The sequence below is a fragment of the Diadema setosum genome, chromosome 3, assembly GCF_964275005.1.
Source record: "Diadema setosum chromosome 3, eeDiaSeto1, whole genome shotgun sequence".
Lineage (NCBI taxonomy): Eukaryota > Metazoa > Echinodermata > Echinoidea > Diadematoida > Diadematidae > Diadema > Diadema setosum.
The window spans coordinates 31,489,311-31,513,519 of record NC_092687.1 but is presented as its reverse complement, the minus strand read 5'-3'; the positions used below and the strand labels follow the sequence as shown (position 1 = coordinate 31,513,519).

Sequence of the window (24,209 nt, the reverse complement as noted above, 5' to 3'; positions counted from 1 at the left end):
GCTGATTGGTTAATGTGGACTTATGGTTTTTTGTCGCAAAACACTGAATTTATACTGAAATAATCCCAGTTATGTAGGGGTTTGTTGTAAAATTATTATATCTTCAGATTGGTCCCACAATTCTTTGAATAACAGCATTATGTTGATTGATTTTCATGAAATATTGACTTATCTGTTTTGCGAACAAACTGTTGATATATTTATACATATTATACTTTTCCTTTTTTTTCCAGACATCAAAGTCTTGGCGAATCTAGCATATTATGCGCTTAGCAATCTCAACGTTGATAACTTGGGAGTGGATATAATGCGTATTGAGAATCTTTAGAACAAACAAACAAATAAGAAAACAATAAAAAACAAGAACAAGAAACAGAAAGGTAAAACAAAGACACATTTGTTTTTTCACATATGTAAAGCCAAGTTCATCAGTTTACAGAGGTAATTAAGGTTTTGTTTTGTTTTGTTTTGTTTTGTTTTTTTTACTTTGAGTCTTCCGAAACATCGAATGGTGGACAATTATTCTAAAAAAAATGTCGTGAGATTTGGAGTGAGAGAAACTTAAGTTTTGTCATATTGAAATTCATAATTGAACCCATCTGGAAGCTTAGTGGGATATTGGTATATATGAGCCTGCATGACAAAACGAACAAAAAGTCGCGACCCTCGATTTTATGTGAGGACTCAACAACTATGATGAACTGGGTCAACCGCATCAATCTTGAGTTTTTCATATTTCCTGAAAGAGCTATTCTTCTTCTACATTATTTTTTATTTTGGGATCATAACATGAATGTGAAAGTGTGTTTTCAACAGTTTTTCTACAACCTCTTTTTTGGGAAAAATAAAATGATCAGGTATGTCTTACAGTCCACTATTTATTTCATGAAATCCTTTACACACTCTTCACTTTCAAGTCTAATACGTTTTGAAAGGATACGTCAAAACGTTGGCATTAATCATGGACATAATGTGGGAAAAGAACTTGCTCAATTTCAGCTTAATCTCATAATCTCTTCATTGCTGCTGCTTCTGTGGTTTCATTTCATTGCACAGCTAGCACGGCTATAGCTTGGTAAAGATTAAGCGCTTGAATAGCTCGTGTACTTCAGAGCCTTTTTTCTCAGTTCACACTTCTCCAGAGTGTGTGCTTTCTTTCTAGTATTTAGATAGCTTATTCATTTGAATTGAATTATACATCATTTTAAAGCTTAGAGTCTGTTCTCTAAAAACCTGCCTTCAACTAAAAATTCATATCTGGCGACTTTTTGTTGGTTTTGTAATGTAGGGTCTCACACGGGCCGCAGATAAATTCATGCCTACTTTCTTGCTTCAGTGTTGTGCATTGTACGAGCCTACGTTATTTCATTTTCAGGTGAAGCCGGCTGAACCAACCGACCCCCCCCCCCCCAAAAAAAAAAACAAACAAAAACAAAAACAAAAACAAAACAAAACAAAACAAACAAACAAACAAACAAACAAAAAAGCAAAAAAATAATTAAAAAATACACAGAAATGAAATGAAAAGACAAAGAAGAAGAATAAATAAAAAGAAAATTTACATAAGCAAACATGTATAATAGGTCAGATTGTCTTGTCAAATCATACGTAACGGGTGACCTATTTCAAAATACTATACAGAAATCATTACAAAAAAAATCTTGATTTTACAGGGCAAATCGAAAGCTACATATCCTTGATGTTTGTAAAAAATCCGAGTTAAAAAGAGTGAATAGTTTCTGAACTATGTAACATGGCATCAATCATTATGAAGTAAAGTGAGTGGGTTACATTCATGCATTTAACCAGTGATTTGGTAAATGTACCGTCCTACGTGGTGATCATGTATAAACTGTATGGTACGATGAAAAAAAAAAAAAAACATACTGGACTACCGAAGGAGTTGTTCATGCGACAGTCACCGAAAAAAAAAAAAATCAGTAGGGCTCACGAAGAATAATTTGCAGTGAGGTACTTCACGCATGCCATGAATTACACCATTGCAGATCAGTGTGTTTTGTTTATTAGAAGATTTTCATGACTACCCAAATATTACAGATTGATGCATTCACCTTTTCCCCACGTTATCGTATGGTCTTACCCAGCTATAGTATGGTCTAAAAATATCTGTATTTCATATTTCCCATAATCTGATTTATCACTGGACCTGCGGCTGTACAAGCTTGATTTTACGCATTCCCCATCATATCTATCGCATTATGACCATAGTTTAACTCTCATGTATACAGACCTTGTGTTATCAAGACAAACTTATGTACATTCTGGTGAAGTTTCATTTAAAGTATGTTTTGTATATCTATACTTTTTGTGCTATTTGGGAGAAAAATGAAAATAGATTGGAATTGAAATTTAAACGCGTTTGTTGTTTCCACTAAAAACCCTATAAGCCCACATCATAGGAATCGATCAGGGTTGTAATGATTTGCATCAGGTTTAAGAATCACAATTAGAGCACCGATGTTTATATGAATTCATGCAAATAAAGAGGACAAAAAGTACAAACATGATAACAATCTATTACAGCGTGGCTTCTGAGCAGTCGGGTGAAGTGGACTCCTTGATGAAAGCCATTGCCAGCGATATCTCGAGCATTGAAGACATCGAGAACCTCGGGAACGCCTTGGGCTTTAAGGTTGCAGAAATCCAGAACTTTATCAAAACCAACAGTCGGCACGACCTAATAACGAACCATGGAACTGTCAGCATGCTTCGTAAGTGGAGTGAAAGAGTGAACCCGTCTTCACTTCAGTCGGAGCTAAGAGAAGCTCTGGTGAGAGCCAAGCTAGTTCGGATTGCTGATACACATTTATCATCAGGTCAGTCATTCCACTGCCATACCCGTTTAAAGATATAGGTTTTCCCGGCCAATTTCGCACTTTTCGCACTGCATTCAATTTAGCACAATTTAGCCTACATGGCATGTTCGGTATTTCAATTTTATAATCTTTTCATTCAAATTCATTTTGGAGTCAGTATTCAAATAACCTTTAACATCATTCGAATCAGCACGTTTTCAGTTCAAATTCGTAAGACAAGCACCATTTCGCAAATCGTTCATTCAATTTAGCATGATTATAGTAACGTGATCAAGTATACGCTGCGCTCGTTCATTCGAATTCATTATTGGGCATCCAATTTCGCATTTACTGCAGTCAATTTAGCAGACACGTTTATGCTTTGATTCCTTTCTTCATTTTCATTCATCATAGGTATTGTTTGCAAGCATCTTGACATTTCATATTTTCGTATTCATTCTTTATTGTGATATCATCTTTGCAATTGTACTTTCAAAATATGTGTATGTGTTTAAAATGTTCGATAGCATTATTTCATCCACAGATACATTAATCTTAAGTTTGTTTTGACATTGATTGGAAGAAGGAGGTTTCAATTCACATCGTGATTATTTCCTTCATCAGCAAGTTTCATCATTTTCATTCGGTGGGTGCTATATTGCGTTAATCATCATTAGAAATAAAGTTCTTGGATCAGCTCTGAGATCAATTTGTCAAGGTTTTTACCCTCAAATGCTTCTATGATATTTTCCCTGTCTTCTTGAGAGATACGCCTGTATCTAACTTGTGCTGCCATGACTGGACATAAGAAAGTGAAGTGAATCTATGGTACTGGTGCATGTATAACATGTATGAAAGAAGAGGGACGTTAAAGAACAATAAACTTCAATTATTAAGGATCAAAGATACCATTACTATATGTGTGAGGATGAAACAAAACTTCACATTTAAATACGTATAAATCACGGTTCTCACCTTTTCAAAATAGAAATAACATTACGCCAATTTGAATGAACATGTTTGGAATTTGACTGCCCATACGCGACACTGAATGACTGAAATACCATTTGCCGCCAGTGCTGGCGAATTTGAATGACTGAAGAGCACGTGCCAATTTGAATGCCCGTTTTACGAATTCGAAAGGCACATGTGCGAATTTCATTGATCGAAATGCTAAATTGAACGAACAAGTTGCAATTTTGAATGACAGAATGTGCAGTGACGAGGATTTTCGCTAAAGTGAATGAACTTGTTATCAAATGGACTGACAAAAGTGCGAAATTGGCCGGGAAAACCTATAATAGTAAAGCGCATTCCCGGCTTTCAGTATACTGAAAGTTGTTATTGTTGGTACACTTATTTTCTGAAAATAGATAATCATTATCAGAAGATTGAAGTCCTGTTTATATAAAAATAGTGTAGGTCAAAAGAAAGTGATTGCTTCATTCTATTAACCTTAGTTGTACTTCAAATGTGACATATCACCGTACATGTTTATTTGCAAAGTGAATATGACTAAAACGTATAATATTTATGCACGCTGTTCTAACCGCCGTAATCTTCACTATAATGATCAATTCTTAGTTCTCAATTTTAGATTATTTTTCAGTGTTTCAATATAGTTGAATATTAAAAACACTCTAATTCACTTCACGCGTAATCATTGATACTATTAAAGGTATAATTGACCATTTGCAGATAAAACAAAAACACAGCATTGGAATAGTTCCAACAAGTGAGTTTGGGGTAGAAACAACCACTGAAAAAAAAATATTCAATTCGTTATAATCAATATCAAGTATTTTAAAATAGACAAAACTTTAGCAATAGTTGTTATAAAAATGTTACCGGATTAAACTGTCTGCAGTTATAGTTTAATGAGAAAAATACTGATAACATCTCAAATGGTAGGCTTTATTGCGAAAAGTATATGACCCTGCACCACAAAACAAACAAAAAGTCGCCAGACATGGATTTTTAGTTAAGGGTAGATACTAAAAGAGCAGACTATAAGCTTTAAAATGATGTATAACTCAGTTCAAATGAACTTCCCTAACCTACCTAAATACTGGGAAAAAAGCACACACTCTGGTAAAGTGTGAATTGAGAAAAGAGGCTCTGAAGTACAGGGTCTATTTAAGCATTTAATCTTTACCAAGCCGTGCTAACTGTGCCATGAAAGGGACAAAACACAGGATGTAAACCACTGGAGCAACAACAATGAAGGGGTTATCAGATTAAGCTTAAATTAAGCACATTCAGCACATTCTGCCCATGATTAATGCCAACTTTCAAAGCAGTAGCGGCATCCTTTCAAAAGTTATTAGACTTGAAAGTGAAGAGTGTGCAAATGATTTCAAGACAAGAAAAGCGGCCTCTCAGTCACGCCTGATCATTCTACTCTTCACTCAAAAAGGGTAGTAGAAAAACTGCTGAAAATACACTTTCCCATTCATGTTAAGATACCAAACTGAAGAGTAATGTAGAAGAAGGATAGCTCTTTCATAAAATATGAAAAAAATCAAGATTGACTTGTTTGATCCATTTCACCTTTTTTGAGTCCTCACTTAAAATCAAGGGTAGCGACTTTTTGTTTGTTTTGTGGTGCGCGGTCACTTATTATGGTAGGATGTTTTGTGATAATAGACCTACACATATGCATTAAATGTGATATTTTGGAAAGTTTTTTTTTTTTAAATCACTGTTCCCAAAGGTAAACATAACCTTTAATAGATGCAGGAAGCTCTGCACTACGCTGTAGCGTCGGAATAACAAATGATTAAAATAACATTTTTTCACATCCATGCAAATATGAATAAGTATACTGTAACAAGGAATAGATTCATTTCCGAAAGTTTTGTGTGCTTACAAGAATCCACCTCTGCATTGACTCGCCTCAGTAGAGTGTAGGGGAATCTTTAATGCACTTAACAGTCCTTGGGCCTGGCGTGTGGCGTGTATCGTCAATTCGATTGTTTCATGTCTCCTACTCTTATGTGGTATTTAACGGTTTGCATGGTGAAGTAAATGAGGGAGAACTATTTTTGGTGACATCATGTCAATTTAGTCGTTAGCTTCTTTGGCAAAAAAAAAAACATAAAAAGAGCTCAGAAAGATGAGAATTCGAGAGGGAAGCGACATATATGGGTTGTAAGGAGGGCAAAAAGTGAAGAGTGGGGGACAGTTATGGGCTGGAAGCTGAAGTTGCACTGGTGGAGATGGTAGAGAAAGGAAAAAAGAGAATAGTAAAAAAAGAATAGAATGAGTATCAAGTAAGATGTTCGGACATCACTAGGATGAGAAAGATGAAACGGAAGGGACGGGGAAGAGGGAGGAGTTGAAGGTTGGAAAATCATGAAGATTATAGAGAGAAGTGAAGATTCTTGAAACCCAGAGAAGAGCAAAGTTGGCGAACAATGTGGACTATGGAATGCGGAGTTAATGGAGAAAGAATCAATGATTCCGCGAAGGAAAGGTAAGTCGACGAGATATGAAACTATGTTTAGAGAAGGGAGAGAGAGACAGAGAGAGAGAGGGGGTGGAAGGGGAAGAGAAAACAAAGAGAAGAACAGAAATATAGAATTTAAGAAAATTTTAAATTTTAAAATTTAAGAAAAATTTAAAAAAAAACAAACAAACAAAAAGTCGCCAAACATAAATTTTTTGTTAAGACCATATTCTGAAAGAGCAGACTTTAAGCTTTAAAATGATGTATAACTCAAATCAAATGGACTCTCCTAACCTATCTAAATATTGGAAAGAAAGCACAAACTCAGGAAAAGTGTGAACTGAGAAAAGAGGCTCTGAAGCGCAGTGTCTATTCAAGCACTTAATCTTTACCAAACCGTGCTGGCTGTGCGATGAATGGGACAAAAAACAGGAAGAAAACCACCAGAGTAACAACAATGAAGGGATTATCAGATTAAACTGAAATTAAGCATGCCTCATTAACACATTCTGTTAATAATTAATGCCAACTTTCAAAGCAGTAGCACGATCCTTTCAAAAGTTATTAGAGTTGAAAGTGAAGAGTGTGGACAAGGTTTTTCAGAAATGAAAAAGGGATTCTAAAGACACACCTAATCACACTATTCTACCAAAAATGTTCGAGATAAACTGCTAAAAAACACACTTTTCTGCCCGTTTTATGATACCAAATTATAGCATAATGTAAAAGAAGACCCGCTCTTTCAGAAAATATGAAAAAGTCAAGTTCGGCTAGGTTGACCCATTTCACTTATTTTCAGTCCTCACGCAAAATCAGTGTGTGCGACTTTATGTTCGTTTTGAGGTGCATTGTCACAAATAAAAGAGAGGAGGCTTGGGTGGATCCTAGAAATAAATGTTGAAGAGGAGAGAAAAAAATATGGAGAGGAAGAATAATGACAGTTAAATCCCGAAAAAGGTTAAAGGACAAGTTCACCTTCATAAACATAAGGATTGAGAGAATGTAGCAATATTAGTAGAACACATCAGTGAAAGTTTGAGGAAAATTAGACAATCCGTTCAAAAGTTATGAATTTTTGAAGTTTTTGTGCAGTAACCGCTGGATGAGAAGACTTCTGCAGTGTATGTATAACTTAGATGTCACGTGCGTACAACAATATAAGGAAAATATAAAGAGAATTTCACAAAATTCCATCTTTTGAAAAAAGTACACATTCCCCTGATTCGTTACCGACAAATGTTATGGGTAATATTATTCCCCCCGCCTTTAGAAAGAGGCAAGTCAAGTGCTCTTTTATTACGCGAAAAAAGTGAAAATATGTTAAATTTTCTTTTACATTTTCTTTATACTGCTACGCATATGACTCACAAGCTGTAGTAGTCTCCTCATCCAGTGGTTCCAACACAAAAATTTTAAAAATTCATAACTTTTGCATCCATTGTCCGGTTTTCCTCAAACTTTCACTGATGTGTTCTACTATTATTGTTGCATTTTCTCAATCCTTATGTTTATGAAGGTGAACTTGTCCTTTAATATGGGAGAAGTGCAAAATGAGAGATCAAAATAAGGGTTTAAGTGTAGTCCTGAGGGGAGAAGACAAGATAAATAATCTGTGAAGAAAACTGTAAATTATTTGATTGGTCCTGAAAAGGACCAATGGGTTGTGTGTAAGCAAGAATAAAAAAAAAAAAGAAGAAGAAAAGAAGAGAACAGAACAGAAAAAAAGAAAGAAAAGAAAAGTAGCGTAGAAGTAGTGTAGGAGAGAGAGAGAGAGGAAAGAGAATTACTTGGTAAAAAATGTGCTAGTAAGGGTAGAGGAAGATATCTAGTTATAAGAATATTTAGGAGAACCAAGGAGCTAGACGTTTTGGGTAGGTTGACTGTAATTCGTCAAAAGTGAAGCGTGACATGAAAAGAGGCGGATTATATAGAGAATGTAGACCTAGATGGAAGTAGTCGGTTGAGGCTGGCTGAGTGTCGGCTGTAAGTACTGGTTTGGCGTGCAAGGTGGAGTGTTGCGGTCGTTGGTGCACTCGGTTAGTTAGTCCATGGGCCAAGCCTCGAAAAGTGGGTTATTGGTACCAACGGAGGTGGCAAAACCTTTCTGGTGTCATTTTGTTTGTCGGGCATAGATAACACTGGGCAACAATTTTTAACTTTTTGAATGTTGTCTTGATTTCTACAACTGATTTAGGGCATTTTTGTAGTGCTGAATCAGGAAATGGCATCCGTTTCTCTCCATCAGGTCAAGTTTTTGTGTTAACCCTTTGAATACTCAATTCTGTAATTCCCATAGACTTTGTACAGGGACCACTCGGTTCAAGTGGCCAACAGGTTAAGTTGATTTGGAAAAAATATAGATCTTGGGACAAAATCGATTACATTTTTGTGGTATTACCAGCTGACTTTTGTCACACATATCACCCTAGATATATTTTTAAGAGAAAAAGTGTTTTTCCAACAACATATATTGATTACCTGATCTTAGAAACATGAATTACTGTAAACTGAATGGTGGGCATTGATAAAGGTAAGTACACGTAAATTGCATGTTGCTTCACTATTGTTCAAACTTCAGGGTTTGAACTTCCGTTTCTTCGAACTCCTGGAATGCTCAGCATCAGGGAGGTCTCTCTTCAGAGTCCAACAGTAGTCAGCCATCATGACTGCATCCCAGGGACCCTGATACCTGGTCTCCATCTCTTTCATGTCCTGATGGAATCTCTCCCCCTGCTCGTCACTCATTGAACCCAGGTTCTCAGGAAACCGGTCCATATGTGCATATAGGTAGTGCATCTTGATGCTTATGTTGCAGCTAAGGTTTCTGAAAGCAGTCAGCATGTTGTTGACAAGTTCGGCGTAGTTTCTGGGTATAATGTTGCCAAGAAAGTTCTTCACTACCAGAACAAATGTTTTCCATGCTTCCAGTTCCACTTCATTCATTGAGTTTTCGAACACTGGATCTCTGATGAGCTGACGGATCTGAGGACCATCAAAGATGCCATCTTTCTTTTTCTCCATGGACAAACCTGGAAAAGCCTGGCACAAGTAAGTGAAACAGTCACCATCCTCGTCCAGAGCCTTGGTGAACTGCTTGATTAAGCCGAGCTTGATGTGCAGCGGTGGGAAGAGTATTCTGTCTCTGTCCACCAGAAGGTCGTTGATGACATTCCTTTCTTTGCAAGGCACCAATTCCTCTCGTACAGGCCAGTCCTTCTTCGTGTAATGCTGAGCACGGTCCCTACTATCCCACATGCACAGAAAACATGGGTACTTGGTGAGAGCCACTCTGTTGTCCCAACAAAAAGTTCACCATCTTCAGGTCAACACAAATAAACCACTTATGCTGATCATAACCAATTTTCTCCAGCACATACTTCACCGCTTCATACTTTTCCTTCAGTGTCGTTGAGTGAGCGATGGGTACAGAGGCAAACTGGTTGCCGTTGTGTAGCAAAACACATTTCAGTGATCGGTTGCTGCTGTCAGTGAAAAGTCTAAAATCTTTGGGTTCGTACTGTGGCACTCCAAGCTCGAGCAGAAGCTGCACAATATCTACACAGTACACCAAGTCCTTCTCTTCAGAGAAAAAACGGAGGTACTCTTGATGCCTGTTGCGGAAGAAGCTGATGCAAGCACTGTCAGAGAGGAGGGTTTTTTTTCCCTTCAATCCTTTTGCTTTTCCTTCAGTCATCAAAATAAACATTTCCAATCAAAACAATTAATCAAAATGGCATTTTACCCCCGACTTCTTCTAAAATGCTCCACACATGCGTTAATGTGAACAAAAGCGTAAAAAACGACATGTGGCCGTAGCTCAAAAACTTGACCTGATTGAGCAAAACCAATGTGATATTTGGATTCAGCGCATCAGGTTTACCCTAAATCAGCTGAAAAAACGCAGACAACAAATTTGTTGTTGACCAGTGTAATCATTATGCTTTAATATCAACCTATGATATCATTTCCACATAAGTACGTAATCATTATAAATGATTTTTTTTTGCCTGATTAACAATATCCTGGTAAAAAGTAAAAACAAAACAATGTACCGTTGTCATATCTAAAGTTCCTAATAAAAGGGATTGTCTACACTGTTTTGATCCTACCCTCTCAACAAATACATCAAGTTTATAGACGAAAATCTTTGTGTTCATTTACAATATTATTCATAGTGTACCAGTACACTGTTTTTGCATTATCTTTCATTGTTGGATGGAAATAAATCGACATTGGCATGGCATTAGCCGCTTCACCCTAGCCGCTTCACCGGAAAATGATGAATAATCAAAAAATACGGCAAAATCCACGAGGAACTGCTTTTTTTTTTTTAATAGATAAAGGGATATACGCTGTATCATAAGCTTTGGATATTCCCTTCGCCGTCTTGAATAAAGGCTAAGAGCACCGCGTTTAAAACAGAGCAGCTGTGGACATCATAACCTTTAGATATTCCCTTCGCTGCCTTGAATAAAGACTAAGCGCACTGCGTTTACAACAGAACACCTGTGGATATAAAGAAGATAGTGCTCCTCTTTGTATAGCGTTTGTCTCGATTCAGAAGTATAGGGATATTAAATGAGACCGAATTGGTTGAAATTCGTTTACTATGACTAAGCTACTCATTTGAAAATGTTAATATAGCTTGATAAGCATATCTATGCCCGACAAATAAAATGACACCACAAAGGGTTTGCCACCTCAAGTGGTAACAATATCTGGCCTGGCCCATGCACTAAGTGTGTTGATGGTGGAGTGCATCTGTGAGGGCTAACCTGGCTGTTAGTAGGTCGTGGTCGGAGATTAGAGTGCGGATTAGATGGGGTGGACGTCGGGGATGTGGAAGACTTGTGTCGGTGAGGGCGTCTTCTAGAACCAGCGATAGCGGTGTACATTAGCGATTGGGAGGCGCGGTGTCAACGGCGGATGATGTCGTAGGCGCTGTTGTGACGAAGTGGGAGAAAAGATAATCATGAGAGGAAGAAGTAGAAGGGGGAATGTGCTCTTGAGAGAGTGCGTTGTTGTTGTCGCTGCTGCTATATGATGGTTTGTTGATGAGAGGAAGCCAGACTGATGCTGTTGATATGGAGTCCAGTGTCCTGTGTAATATATTTAGTGTGTTATGTGTGAATTTCTACGGATTCTCTGATGCGTCGTGTGCTCTAGTTTTTGATGGATGTGATGAATTTGCTATCTTCCCGGTTGATGCGATGTTCCTACTTCTGAGCGTGTTTCACAATGGCTGACATTTCCAATTGTTAAAGTCTGGTCTCTAGTGATCTCCCTGTTTCACCTTTGTACACCTTCCCGCATTAGCGTGATATATGATAGACACCTGGTTGTATTTGGGGTGCGTGCCTTTTTGTGAGTCCAATGTAATAATTATGTAGTTTTTGTTAGAAAATGTATGTTGGACATGGGTGTTGGCGGACTTGAAGATGCCTTGTACTTTGTGCAAGGTGGTGCCGAGGTAGGGAAGAGTTACAGTTGTGATGGGCTGCTCCTTGGCTGCTTGCTTGGGATGAGAGGGTGCTTGAGTGTTGATTCTGTGCTTGTGGTATTTGTTGATAGTGGTGAGTGTGTCTGTAGTATGTTTGAGTTCTTGACGGAGATGTTTTTTGTCGCTGATTTCATTAGCACGTCCGACGAGAGCTGTCGGTTCTGACTGGCGGACTGCTGGATGATGAAATAAGCGGCAAAGAAGGTGCCTGTCAGTGTGAGTGGGTTTGCGATAGACCAGGTCTGACAAAGTGCCAGAGTTGTCTTTTGTTTGTTTGTTTGTTTGTTTGTTGGTGACGAGAACATCAAGGAAGGGGAGAGAATGATTGCTTTCCGTTCCATTGTGAATGAGATGTTGGCATGTTGTTCGTTGAGGTGTGGGAGGAAGTCGTCCAATTGTAACCGTGCACCACAAAACGAACAAAATGTCGCACCCCATGATCTTAAGTAAGGACTCAAAAAAAGTTAGACGCGTCAAGCAAGTCAGTATTATTTTTTTCATATTTTCTGAAAGAGATACCATTTGTGACCCGCTACAACAAAATGATCCTAAAGTCGGGTGAGGTCGATTATTTGACAATTGCATGACACAATTTCCTAATCTTTCTGCTTTAAATTGATATATAACACGTCTTATAAAAATAATCGGCTGCGGAGATATCGATGTTTAAAAGAGAGCATGTCAAGACGTCTGGGAAATCACTGTTTCGAGAAAAGCGCCCTAGAAGTTCTCCTTGCGACGCAATCACAATCAAGAGACACGCAAGTCAGGATTCACCTCCGGACAATAGAAGGTAAGCCCTAGCAACCCCCGAAATGCTCATACAAACACAGCGTCGGCGGTCTCCTCACCGACCAATCAGTGACCAGGATGTCAGGAGAAGCAGCTAGGCATAGCGCAACCCGCCCGCACGCACCAGTCGACTGGGCAGTGTGGGAGCTTCACGCTTCGGTTAGCAGCAAGCAGCAAACTGACCAATGCGATCACTCTGGTCGTTGTTAGGGGCGGAGCCTATGTGTGGCGCTCAATCCAAATGTTCGAACCAGTTTCTGCTTCGTTGAAACGCCCAAAAAACATGGCCTAGAAAAACGCTATATTTTGGTCTTTCCTTTCATCATTTTGCTTCAAAATTTCGACAGATAATAGAAGACATGTCAGCCTCTAATGATATGTCAAATTCAGAAAATAGTAAGTTTTGACCAATTTTGATGCTCTAACTTCAAACTCGATTTTCACGGCTTCGACCATGCGCGACTTTAGGACCATTTTGTTGTAGCGGGTTACATTTATCTACATTATTCATAAGTTTGGGATCATATAATGAATGGGAAAGTGCATTTTCAGCAGTTTTTCTACAACCCTTTTTTTTTGTAGAGTAGTGACCAGGCATGTCTTCGAGGTCCCTTTTCATTTCTTGATAATCCTTTGCACACTCTTCACTTTCAAGTCTGATAACTTTTGAAGGGATAATGCTACTGCTTTGAAAATTGGCTTTAATCATGGACAACATATGTTGATAGAGCATGCTCAATTTCAATTCAATCTGGTGCTCTCTTCATTGTTGTTGCTCCAATGGTTTACATCTTTTCTTTTTGTCCCATTCATCGCACTGCTAGCACGGTTTGGTAAAGATTAAGCGCTTGAATGGACAGATAGATCCTGTACTTCAGAGCCCCTTTTTTTCTCGGTTCACACCTTTTCAGATTGTGTGCTTTCTTTCCAATATTTAGATAGGTTAGGAGAGCCCATTACAGTTGAGCTATATATTGTTTTAAAGCTTAGAGTCTGCTCTTCCAGGATCTGTCCTTAATCCATGTCTGGCAACTTTTTGTTGGTTTGGTAATGCAGGGCCACAATTGGTCTGCTTGGTATGGCCAGATGGTGAAGATGTCGTCGCCATACCGGAGCCAGAGTGAAGGTTTGAAAAAAAAAAAAAAGAAAAAAAATGGGTGAACGGTAAAACAACGTTAGGCTCAAAAAGTGGCTTTGGCACCCAGACATACGTGCATGTGGTTGCATCTATTGTGGCTGGATATAGCTACGGCAGAGTTATCATTCAAAAATTCGTTAAAATTTTTGCCTAGACATCTGTGCCACTGGGGTCCAGCAAGCTACATTATTTCTGCACACTACTTTAAAAAAAAATGGATCTTGAAAGGTCATGCTACTTAGGCTGGAAATGTGGAATCAAGTGCTCAAATTTCCACTCTTCGGGAACTTTGAATGTACACAAGCAGTCACACAAACAGGTGTTTGAAACATTATATCCCCACTTGTTGTGTAACCAGATTTTTCACAACTGTTAAAAAAATGATAGACAATACTGTGTAAAACTTACACAACTTGAGTTGCGTACGATTTTACTTAACAGTTGTGTGGTTCATATATTACACAGGGGTTGCGTTGTCCGCGAATATTTTCCACAACTTAACCCAAATAATTAGCAGTATAATATATATATATATATATATATATATATATATATATATACATATATATATATCTATTAACCCTCTACTCTCCCGCCCCAGCTCACCGCCCTGGGCTGGGGCTACCAGCGGCAGGGGATGGCTGGGCTCGCGCCCGGTCTGTAAGACGCGAGGGGATTTGGTCAGTGCACTCGTATAAATAGACACACCTGCCACATCATCAGCAATTCGTTAGGTTACGGACAAAAATTAAGAAAACGTTACATCAAATTCATAAAGTTAATTGCCTTTTATTTAAGGCGAAAATCTCCTCTTGTTCAATCAATTTCTATAAATGATTACTTGACACTGGCGATTCAAACACTATTACATAATTTAACTGGGCATGCGCATTACAATCTCATCTCGTTTATTGTACTTACATACAGCTTCGGGTGCAAGTGCAAAAGGGGGGGGGGGTTAATTGGGAGGGAAAATTGTCCGTGGATACCTGCAGTCTTTTACGAAAGTCCTTCCTTCGCTCAGTCCTTTTCGCTGGCGCTACATGTAGCTCTGATGATGGCTGCCTTCGTCGCCTTCGACCCGTACCGCTTCCGTCGCACCGGCGGCTCGTCGCAGCATCTCCCTGACGGCTGGTATGCGGCTGCGTCGATCTGGCTGTCTGGGCTGCGCTTCACCTGCTCCTCGGCCTCATCGGGATATTAGTGGGCATCAGGGGTGGGGGTTGTGCACAATTCACAATCACTTTTTACACGGCAACTCGTCGGACAGTGGCACGGACAGGCGTTCCCATTCGAGTCAGATTCCGATTTTTCCGCTAATTATATTGTCATTCGAAATTGCAAGCCGTTCCCCAAGTCAGAAATTTAAGTTCGGCCCACGGCACTATATATTAATAAATAATCTGGCAGAGATCAATCATTGTTCAGGACGACACCCCACTACAAAAAATTCAGTCCACTGGTGTGTTGCCAAACTCGGTCTTTCCCCACTATCCTTCAGAAGGAAATTATGCTAACGGGCTACATCTTCAAATCTGCTGCTCTGAGGACTTCATCTTTGCTAAACTTGAAATATCTGACAGATTTCTCTCCCGAACCGGCCAAAAAGTTCTTGCAAAAATTGCTCGCAGAAGTCTCTCTAAAATGTGTGCAGAAATCTGGGCGGAATTTCCCCAAAAGTGGGGTGCCGAAAGTTCCGTCCACCAAAATCTGTGCAAAAATCTGCAAAATTCTCTACCTACAATGCATGCCCTTATAAACTAACCCTTAAATCCCTCCTACAATTCCATTATCCAATCATCTTCATTAATTTCCCACGCCTGAATTATTGACAACCCTCTTTCGACCAATCCGCTTACCTGTCCCCAACTTGACCCTCTCCTCTCACCTGCGTAACCAACCTGCGTTTCGAACCCAACCTGACACTCTCCCTTCCTCCTAATATTTATAAAACAAAACTTAGCTTCGCTACGAGCCATTTAACTTACTCCTCCAGTAGGATTCCCGATTTAACTCGCACTACCACAACATTCTCGTTAAACACCTAAACTCCTCTACAAACATAAATACTCCTAACATCCTGCCGGTCCTATCTATATCTTTATCCCTTTACAAGTCACCTGATGTCTATCAAATCTCCTTCTTCTTTATTCCCTTTGTCTGATTCCCTACAATGTCCTACCATGCCCTAAGCCCGCTGTCTGAACCTTATTCCATTCCCTTTTATTCCCATTATTCATTCACCCTGTGCTGTGCCCTATCTTCTTCCTGACCCTCTAAATTCTTATTATTCCCTTTATAATGCCCATCCTATTCGGAAGCCCCCTATTTTCAGCTCGTTACGTATATATATATATGGGTCAGAATTTTGAACGATGTACAATTGAGCCAAAACAAGGCAAAATTGAAAAAGTAGGAAATTCTCCAAATTATTCATCTTACCTGAAAGAGTATAACTCAAGCTTTAATATGAACCCAATTATACTAGGATTTTCCAAGAGGAACAAGTTTTTATTCACCGTTGAAGTTTACCATGTCCAGAGCAGCGAACGTCCGTGAGGAATATTACTGCACATACACTTGAATACCATTTAACATAGTTTACAAAGATCTGATTCAGTTCAAAATCCTAGCGAAATATCTTAAGGGACATGTGTACGTGCTTGCAGAATATTAAGCTTGTACTTTTAACCTGTACGTAATGGTAGACAACTGATGATCTAACTAAATTCGTCGTTTCTGTTGAAATATTGCTCTTCCGCTAAACACTTTCTCCACTTTACGCGCATTTTACAGAAACTCAATATTTTGACCTCTTATTTCACTATCCCATACTTTAATCCTCACTCCCAAATAATAACATACCTTTTTAAGATGTATCTGATCTAGGCAGTCTCTATAACCCAACAAACATAGCATAGTTGTCATCACGGAGGTTCGCATGTAGCTCACGGACGTTCGGAACAAACAAGATGCAGCTCTCTTGAGTTGGAAACGCATTCTGCTCACAACAAACAGCAATTTCATGTCGAGAACAAACTCCTCTGCAAAATCCTGAATAGATATTACCAATTCTCAATTATATAAGCTTGTTTATCTTTTCATACTGAAGAATCAAAGAAAACAATTTTTCCATCTCTCGTAAATGAACGTACAAACGTACGTGTAATCTCAGTGACGTAGTCCATCCTCGAGAACGAATATATTTATCAAAATTTCGTTATCATGAAGTAAAGATTCAGGTCCTAAATTTGTTATCTAAAGTCTACAATGCAAAATTTGCTTATAACGAACATGGTCACAGCTAAAATTATGACAAAGAATTAACATAGAAAGACAACAGAAATGTGCTCCGTTATAGAAATACGAAGTTTAGCTGAGGAGGGCAAACGAATACGTTGGGAATAAATCCCTCTATGTTTGCTCCTTGTGTTACACACTGTTACCGAGGAGAATTTGCATTATTATTTTAGTCAGAAATGATAAAAGGTTCGATACTGCGAAGTTTCGTCATAACTAGACAAAATAAGTCCATATAACTTGGATGGATGTTTGTGACTTCGATATTATACAATAATCTAATTATGGTTTGTTATAACAAACATTTTGTGGCGCGTCATTTCGGATGCTCGTTATTCATACAGTTTGTCAATACGAAAATTGATAGAGTTCCTATAATTATGAAGCTTTTTTATTCGGTAAATGATAGGAATCTCCGAAGGTTAATCGAAAGGTTTATCAATTGGAACATGAAAAATCATGTTCGCTTATCCAAACGTGGAGAAACAAGTTAACAACTAAAATCCTCCAAATTTCAAAACCTCATAATAACCGTTTTCACCTAAACGAATATCAGGCCCTTTCCACTTTTAGAAGAACGGACCTAAAAATGATGATCCTTAACATTTATTTTTCGGACTAACAAACTTTCGGAATAAGGAAATTTTTAATAACAAACCTCCTTAATTAACTACAAACTTTTTTTTTTTCATTTTCGGAATAACAAACCTTTGGACATCGGAGTAACGAATCTTAGGAAGAGCGAATATATCAAAGTGCAACCTTAAACCTATTCTTAATCATTATTTTTTTTAACATGTGTTTTCAAAGTAAGCACAAACAAATTGACGATCTCTCTGTCTCTTAAATGTAAAATGAAAAAAAAAAATCTTTGAAAGAATTGAAAATGAACATTGCTTTTCATTGATGAGTATAAAACAACACCATGTGATGATAAGCGGAGGATTTGTTTGTTTTCATCAGACCATAATTGTATACTGCATTATTTTTGTTCGCTTGTGACGGCATTTCGATGAATAAAAAACATAAACAAACAAAAAAAAACTTCTCCAGAGGAATTTGGTACAACGGGAGTGCACTGGCAATTCTTTTCTCTGTGTGTTGGAGCTCGATCCCTTCTCTGTTTCTCAGTCATTTTCATTCAACTGCTTCCACGTCCTTTTGAAACTTTTCCATTTTTTTATTCAACACATGCCCATTACAGACTTCTTCCGTCATTATCCTGCATGTGATTATATAGCACTTTTCGGATTTGTGTTTGTTTGTTTTGTTTTGTTTCTGTTTTTTGTTTGGTCGCAGCATGTCCAGGCTATAGAGGGAATGAGAGAAAAATCGTCATGAAGAGAAAAATAAGAATGAATTATTAAAGGCATTTAATATCATGACAATTACAGCGAACGTCCGTTATGGAGACCAAAACTGGATGTGTTCTGTTTGAGACGGCAGCTACCATACTCAAAAGATAAACACTTGGAGCACCTGTCACTTAAAAGTGGCACTGATCCTCTTTCTCCTACTATGTAATCCATTGATTTATTCTACCAACGAACATCCGCGACCAAAACGTTTTCCTTTTGTTATTACAAGTAAATTGAGTGCTGAACATTATTCACTTTTGGGTATGAGAGGCTCGGTGATTTGGTAATATTGTCAACTAACATTAACTTTATGTGCAGTGATATATTTGTAATTATCAGAAATTTCCTTTCTCGGACAGAACGTCCGTGAGCGAAACTTTCAGAACCTGGAACAGTACAAATTGTCTCCAGATCCTCATTAGAAAGACATTTAAATGCACAGAAATTACAGATTACGCAAAATTCCATTTTCCTATAACTTTGTTTTCAGTGTTTAGCTGTTTTTGTATAATTAGAGGGACAACAAGCGTAAAATTGTGAGTAAATTTTCAACTGTTTGTTCATCATGATCACATAACGCCTTAAAAATTCTGAAACTACTGCTCTAAACTCATTGTTAACTTTGTAAAACTTTATTTGTGGCTATTGGACCTAAAAGTTTTAAAGAATACAGGACACTTTCGGGACAAGTTATCCATATCGGAGGGATTGCATATACGTTACGGACGTTCGCTGGAATTGTCACGGACGTTCGTTCTACTGATAGGGTCATGTTCCAGGACGGATAACTAATCGGCAGAGAGTACCTAGCCTTCCTAACTCTTTCAAAAATGTGAAAAGGTATTGTCAATGCAAATTATAAGAAATTTGACATCCTTACAACATATGTATTGCTCAGAGGGGGATGAGGAGGTGAATTTTCAGAGAAAATATTAATTATTTGCTTGGTTTTCGGTGAATTGCATGGTCCAAAAACTGCGGACAAGCCTCAGTCCGCTCCAAAAATAACATGCAGCTCCTTGGCTAGAATGCCAAAGGTAAGATGCACCTTCGTCATCAAAACAAGATGGTGTCCCACTCGAAAACGTTTTGATCATCACGGACGTTCTTTTTTTCTCGGAGGTTCGTCTAAAAATGTAATTTCGGTTCCTATTTGACAAAGGATGGACAGAAACTCAAAACAAACATATTATCGTGTGGCTAGATCTTAGTTGATTACAAATCAGAACAATATCGCCAATAACGTTTAATGGGATACGATCTTTATTAGAAAATAGCGGAAGCACGTCCGTGACGAAAACTGAGTATAATTTTCCATAAAAGAATATTACGTCCAAAGTACAGCCAGCAAACGTACAATTTTTGCAGGATATGTTCATTAGGTGGAACACCAAATTTTCGTATACATTACAGTATTTACTGGTTGGGACAACAAAGTAGAATTTGCAGCTGCGACAGAAATAAAAGCATCACGGACGTTCGTCTGTTTAGGACTTTGATATTTCAATTGTTCTCTGTGATTTTATACGTGCTCATAAAGTTCTTATAATTTTGTGGTTCATACCCATGATATGTCAGATCCAGAACATGGTCAGATATTAAATGCCACGTACGCTTAAAAATGCACATCATTAGTTTGAAAAACAAAAAATATTGTGAAAATAGCGTTTTTACCGTATTTTTACACTTTAAGTCCTTTCAAAAAGGAAAAATATCAGGCAAAAGTCAACCAAACCGTATATTTCCTGAAAGGAAATTTACCAATCTTTGAGATGACATGAAAAAATCTGGTTTCTTAGGTCATCCTGGCGTGTTCTAAGGGAAAGAATGTCATACGGTGCGAAAATTGGCAATTGTACATCGTTCAAAATTCTCACCCATATATATATATATATATATATATATGTGACCCGCTACAACAAAATGATCCTAAAGTCGGGCGAGGTCAATTATTTGAGAATTGCATGGCATAATTTCCTAATCTTTCTGCTTTAATTTGATATATAACACATCTTATAAAAAAATAATCGACTGGGAGATATCGATGTTTGAAAGAGAGGATGTTTAGACGTCTGGGAAATCAGTGTTTCGAGAAAAGCACCCTACAAGTTTTCCTTGTGACGCAATCGCGATCAAGGGACACGCAAGTCAGTTTTCACCTCCGGACAATAGAAGGCAAGCCCTAGCAACTCCCGAAATGCTCATTCAAGCACTGCGTCGGCGGTCTCCTCACCGACCAATCAGTGACCAGGATGCCAGGAGAAGCGGCTGGGCATAGCGCACCCCGCCTGCACGCACCAGTCGACTGGGCAGTGTGTGAGCTTCACGCTTCGGTTAGCGGCAAGCAGCAAACTGACCAATGAGACCACTGTGGTCGTTGTTAGGGGCGGAGCCTATCTGTGGCGCTCAATCCAAATTTTGGAATCAGTTTCTGCTTCGTTGAAACGTCAAAAAACATGGCCCAGAAAAACGCTATCTTTTGGTCTTTCCTTTCACCATTTTGCTTCAAAATTTCGACAGATGATAGAAGATATGTCAGACTACAATAATATGTCAAAATTAGAAAATCGTAAGTTTTGAACAATTTTGATGCTCTGACTTCAAACTCGATTTTCACGGCTTCGACCGTGCGCGACTTTAGGACCCTTTTGTTGTAGCGGGTCACATATATGTATATATATAATTTATGTAAACATGTGTGTCATGTAAATTGTGAGTATGATTCTGATTATGATTACTCTTTATCTGTTTTGCTTCTTTTCCTCCTGAAAGGATCAGCACCTTCACCCCAGTTCCTTACAAAGGGACAAGTACAGCAATGCAAAGAAGAGCTGAAGGAGCATTACCGTAATTCAAGGAGCACGATCATAGTAGACCCATTCGACTTACTGAATCATGTTGACTTTGATGATATATACACAAATTTGATTCTAATCGACCAATGTGGAAAACGCCAAAAGCCTATAAAGTACGAGGATCTCTTGACCAATGACGAAACAGGTCATCTTTCAAAGCGCCTCCTGATCCAGGGTGAGGGAGGTGTCGGTAAAACAACACTTTGCTCCAAGATCGCCTGGGACTGGAGTCAAGGAAGAATTCTTAATGATCTGGACATGGTGATCGTAGTTCCTCTTCGAGATGTGAAGAACGATATAAGTATCGGTGGCATTGTAAAGAAATATCTCAATGATTCAAATGAGGCAACAACAAAGCAGATAGATAATTACATCTCCAAACACCAAGATAAATGTCTCCTTGTATTTGATGGTTTCGACGAGTTTGACGGGGAACTTAAAGATAAGAACAGCAGTGAGGTCATTCGCATTCTCAACGTAGAGCAATACAAGTCATGCAAGGTAATAGTGACCACAAGGCCATACAGGAGATACGAATTCGCAATGTCAAAACATCTTCCCAATGCTTACATGTTTATTGCCGTCGAAGGATTCAACGAGAAGAATGTAACAACATACATCAGGAGGTTTTTTGAGGTTAGCCAGAAGGAGGACGATTTTGCAGAAAGCTTGGTCAGTTTCATGCACGAAAATGATATTATCCAGTCGAATATGGCCCCATTTCCAATTTACTGTGCAATGCTTTGTCTCATGTGGAAAGAATTTAGTGAAGAGAAGCGAAAAGAAATGACTAAAATTCAAACTTTCTCTGGAATTTTTCAAGAAATGTTCGCTTTTCTAAAAGACCACTACGCATCAAAAGCATGTGAGCGTTTATATGTTCAAGAGACCGCTGATCAGTTGAAGGAGGCTGGTAATGCGATTCAAGACATAGGTGAGATAGCGCTGAACGGTTTGCTTGACAGAAAGCTTTCATTTCCTGAAGAATACTTTAGAGAGTGTCATGAAGCCATGGGAAAATGCTGTAAAGTCGGGGTTTTGACAATGGAAAAAGATATCATACCAAGGGACCGTCGGCGCGATTTCAGCGGCTGCGTTACATCCCTGGTTATGACAACGGTCTCTTTTCCTCACAAATTGTTCCAAGAATACGTCGCGGGGTTATATATTGCAAATATATACGCCAATGATCGGGTCAGGTACGACCTGATAAGACCAAAACTTATCTACAGATGTTCGGAATTGCGCTACCTGCTCTTTTTTGCCTCAGCTCTAAAGGAAGAACTAAGTCTCGATATCATTGACGGCGTTCTAAATCGGTTTGATGACTCTGATGCGCTTTCTACTGTTTTGGATGAAGATGATCCTGATTTCCCCGGACCTCCTACATGTTATGGAGAGGGTCATTATTATAGATCGGCTTTTTGCGCTGATGTTGTGTTTGAATGTCACACTGAGGTGGCCGCCAGAGCAGTGGGAGAACGATTTAAACACTTCGAACTATCATGGGAAACATCAGAACATACAAAGGCTGGGGTTATGCTTTTGGTTCATTATAACCAAGTGGTGAGTGACACATCTTCCATCTGAAACATCTTAGATAGACTATGTTAAATGCTAATTTTTCTTATATTCTGTTTGTAGGCTGCTACTCCTCTTTGGCTGAAATGTTTAACATACCTTATTAAGATTATTTATGGAGCGTCATCACGCAAGCAAAAGAGGAGTTTTCTTGAAAGTTGCCCCCATTTTTTTTTTTTGTTAACCCTTAACCTAAATTCCATTTTAAAATTGAATACCTAACTGTAAAAATGACCCAAGTCCAAATTTGGCTATCGTGTTTGGAGACCCTTTACGAAGTCGTCGAAAGATAGATAATCAGTTAAGTGACGGTTTTACATCTAAACTTTGGTATCAAACAACATTCCATAACTGAAAAAAAAACAACTAAAAACATTAGGAAATCATTTCATGATTTCTATTTCTTTCTAAGTTTTCTGTATTGGACTTGGGTCGTTTTTATATTCACGTATATAATTCCTTGTAGTGTACTCAATGTCATCATTATTGTGTAACCAACAGGAAAACTGAAAAAAGAAAAACAAAACAAAATATTTCTTACATTTCCTGTGATACATTGTATTTAAAAAGGTAATCCAAAGTTCCTATACCCGTTCTCACGAGGTTTATCATAAACTAGAAAACTGCCTGTATACAGGTACAGTCGATCTGCTCAAACTTTTCACGAGTCTAGTATAGGAACGACTCAAAATCAGTTCAAATTTGAGCAGCGGTCTCTTATTGTCATTACCTTGTACGTAACCATGTCCCTCAATACTTGATCCGAAAAGGGGAAGTACTCAATTTGATATCACAACGTTTCGAAACGTCATTTAAAAACGCACCAATATGCACGTTTACGATTGGTGTTTCTGACCACCACTAATCACGTTTCATGGGGAAGGATAAACGCAAATTACATGAATATCATGTGTACGCGTTTAAATAGTATAATCTTCATCGCCTTTCCAGTTCACCTGAAAATGCGCGCCCCAGGAGAGCCGACCGTTCGATTACTGTGCTGCGCAATGTACAATCCAGGGCCGGCGGAGCGTTTTCAAATGTGTGTGTGTGTGTGTGTGTGTGTGTGTGTGTGTGTGTAGGGGGTGGGGGAAGGCATTTCAGTGCTTCTTTAGCTGACAAGCAAAAAAAAAATGACTTCAACCCAAAAACATGGCATTACCGCGCTTACACTTCAAGATCTCCATCTATTTTGTTTATAGTGCCACTTACGTACTTTCGGGTTAAAAAAAAGTGGAAGCCCTAATTGATGACACCTTATGTATTCCTTTGTATGTGCACAAAATGGGGGGGGGGGTGAGCCCAGGCTGCCCCCCCCCCCCTCCCCTCTCGGTTCCGCCGGCAACGCTGGCAGATGTTAATCCCTCGAGCTCCCTGTTGTTTCATTACTTTACTGTACGTACACAGACACGTTAATGCAT

General features: G+C 38.5%; 1 protein-coding gene across 1 annotated transcript in view; it reads left to right on the top strand.

Moving 5' to 3' along the window:
* Positions 1–2,524: 2,524 nt before the first annotated feature.
* LOC140246776 (uncharacterized) overlaps positions 2,525–24,209 on the top strand; it is a 66,916-nt gene continuing 45,231 nt past the window's right edge. The window contains exons 1-2 of the mRNA XM_072326110.1: positions 2,525–2,837; positions 21,125–22,773. Coding sequence (XP_072182211.1) covers positions 2,525–2,837; positions 21,125–22,773 — 1,962 coding nt within the window. The remainder of the gene's footprint in view (positions 2,838–21,124; positions 22,774–24,209) is intronic.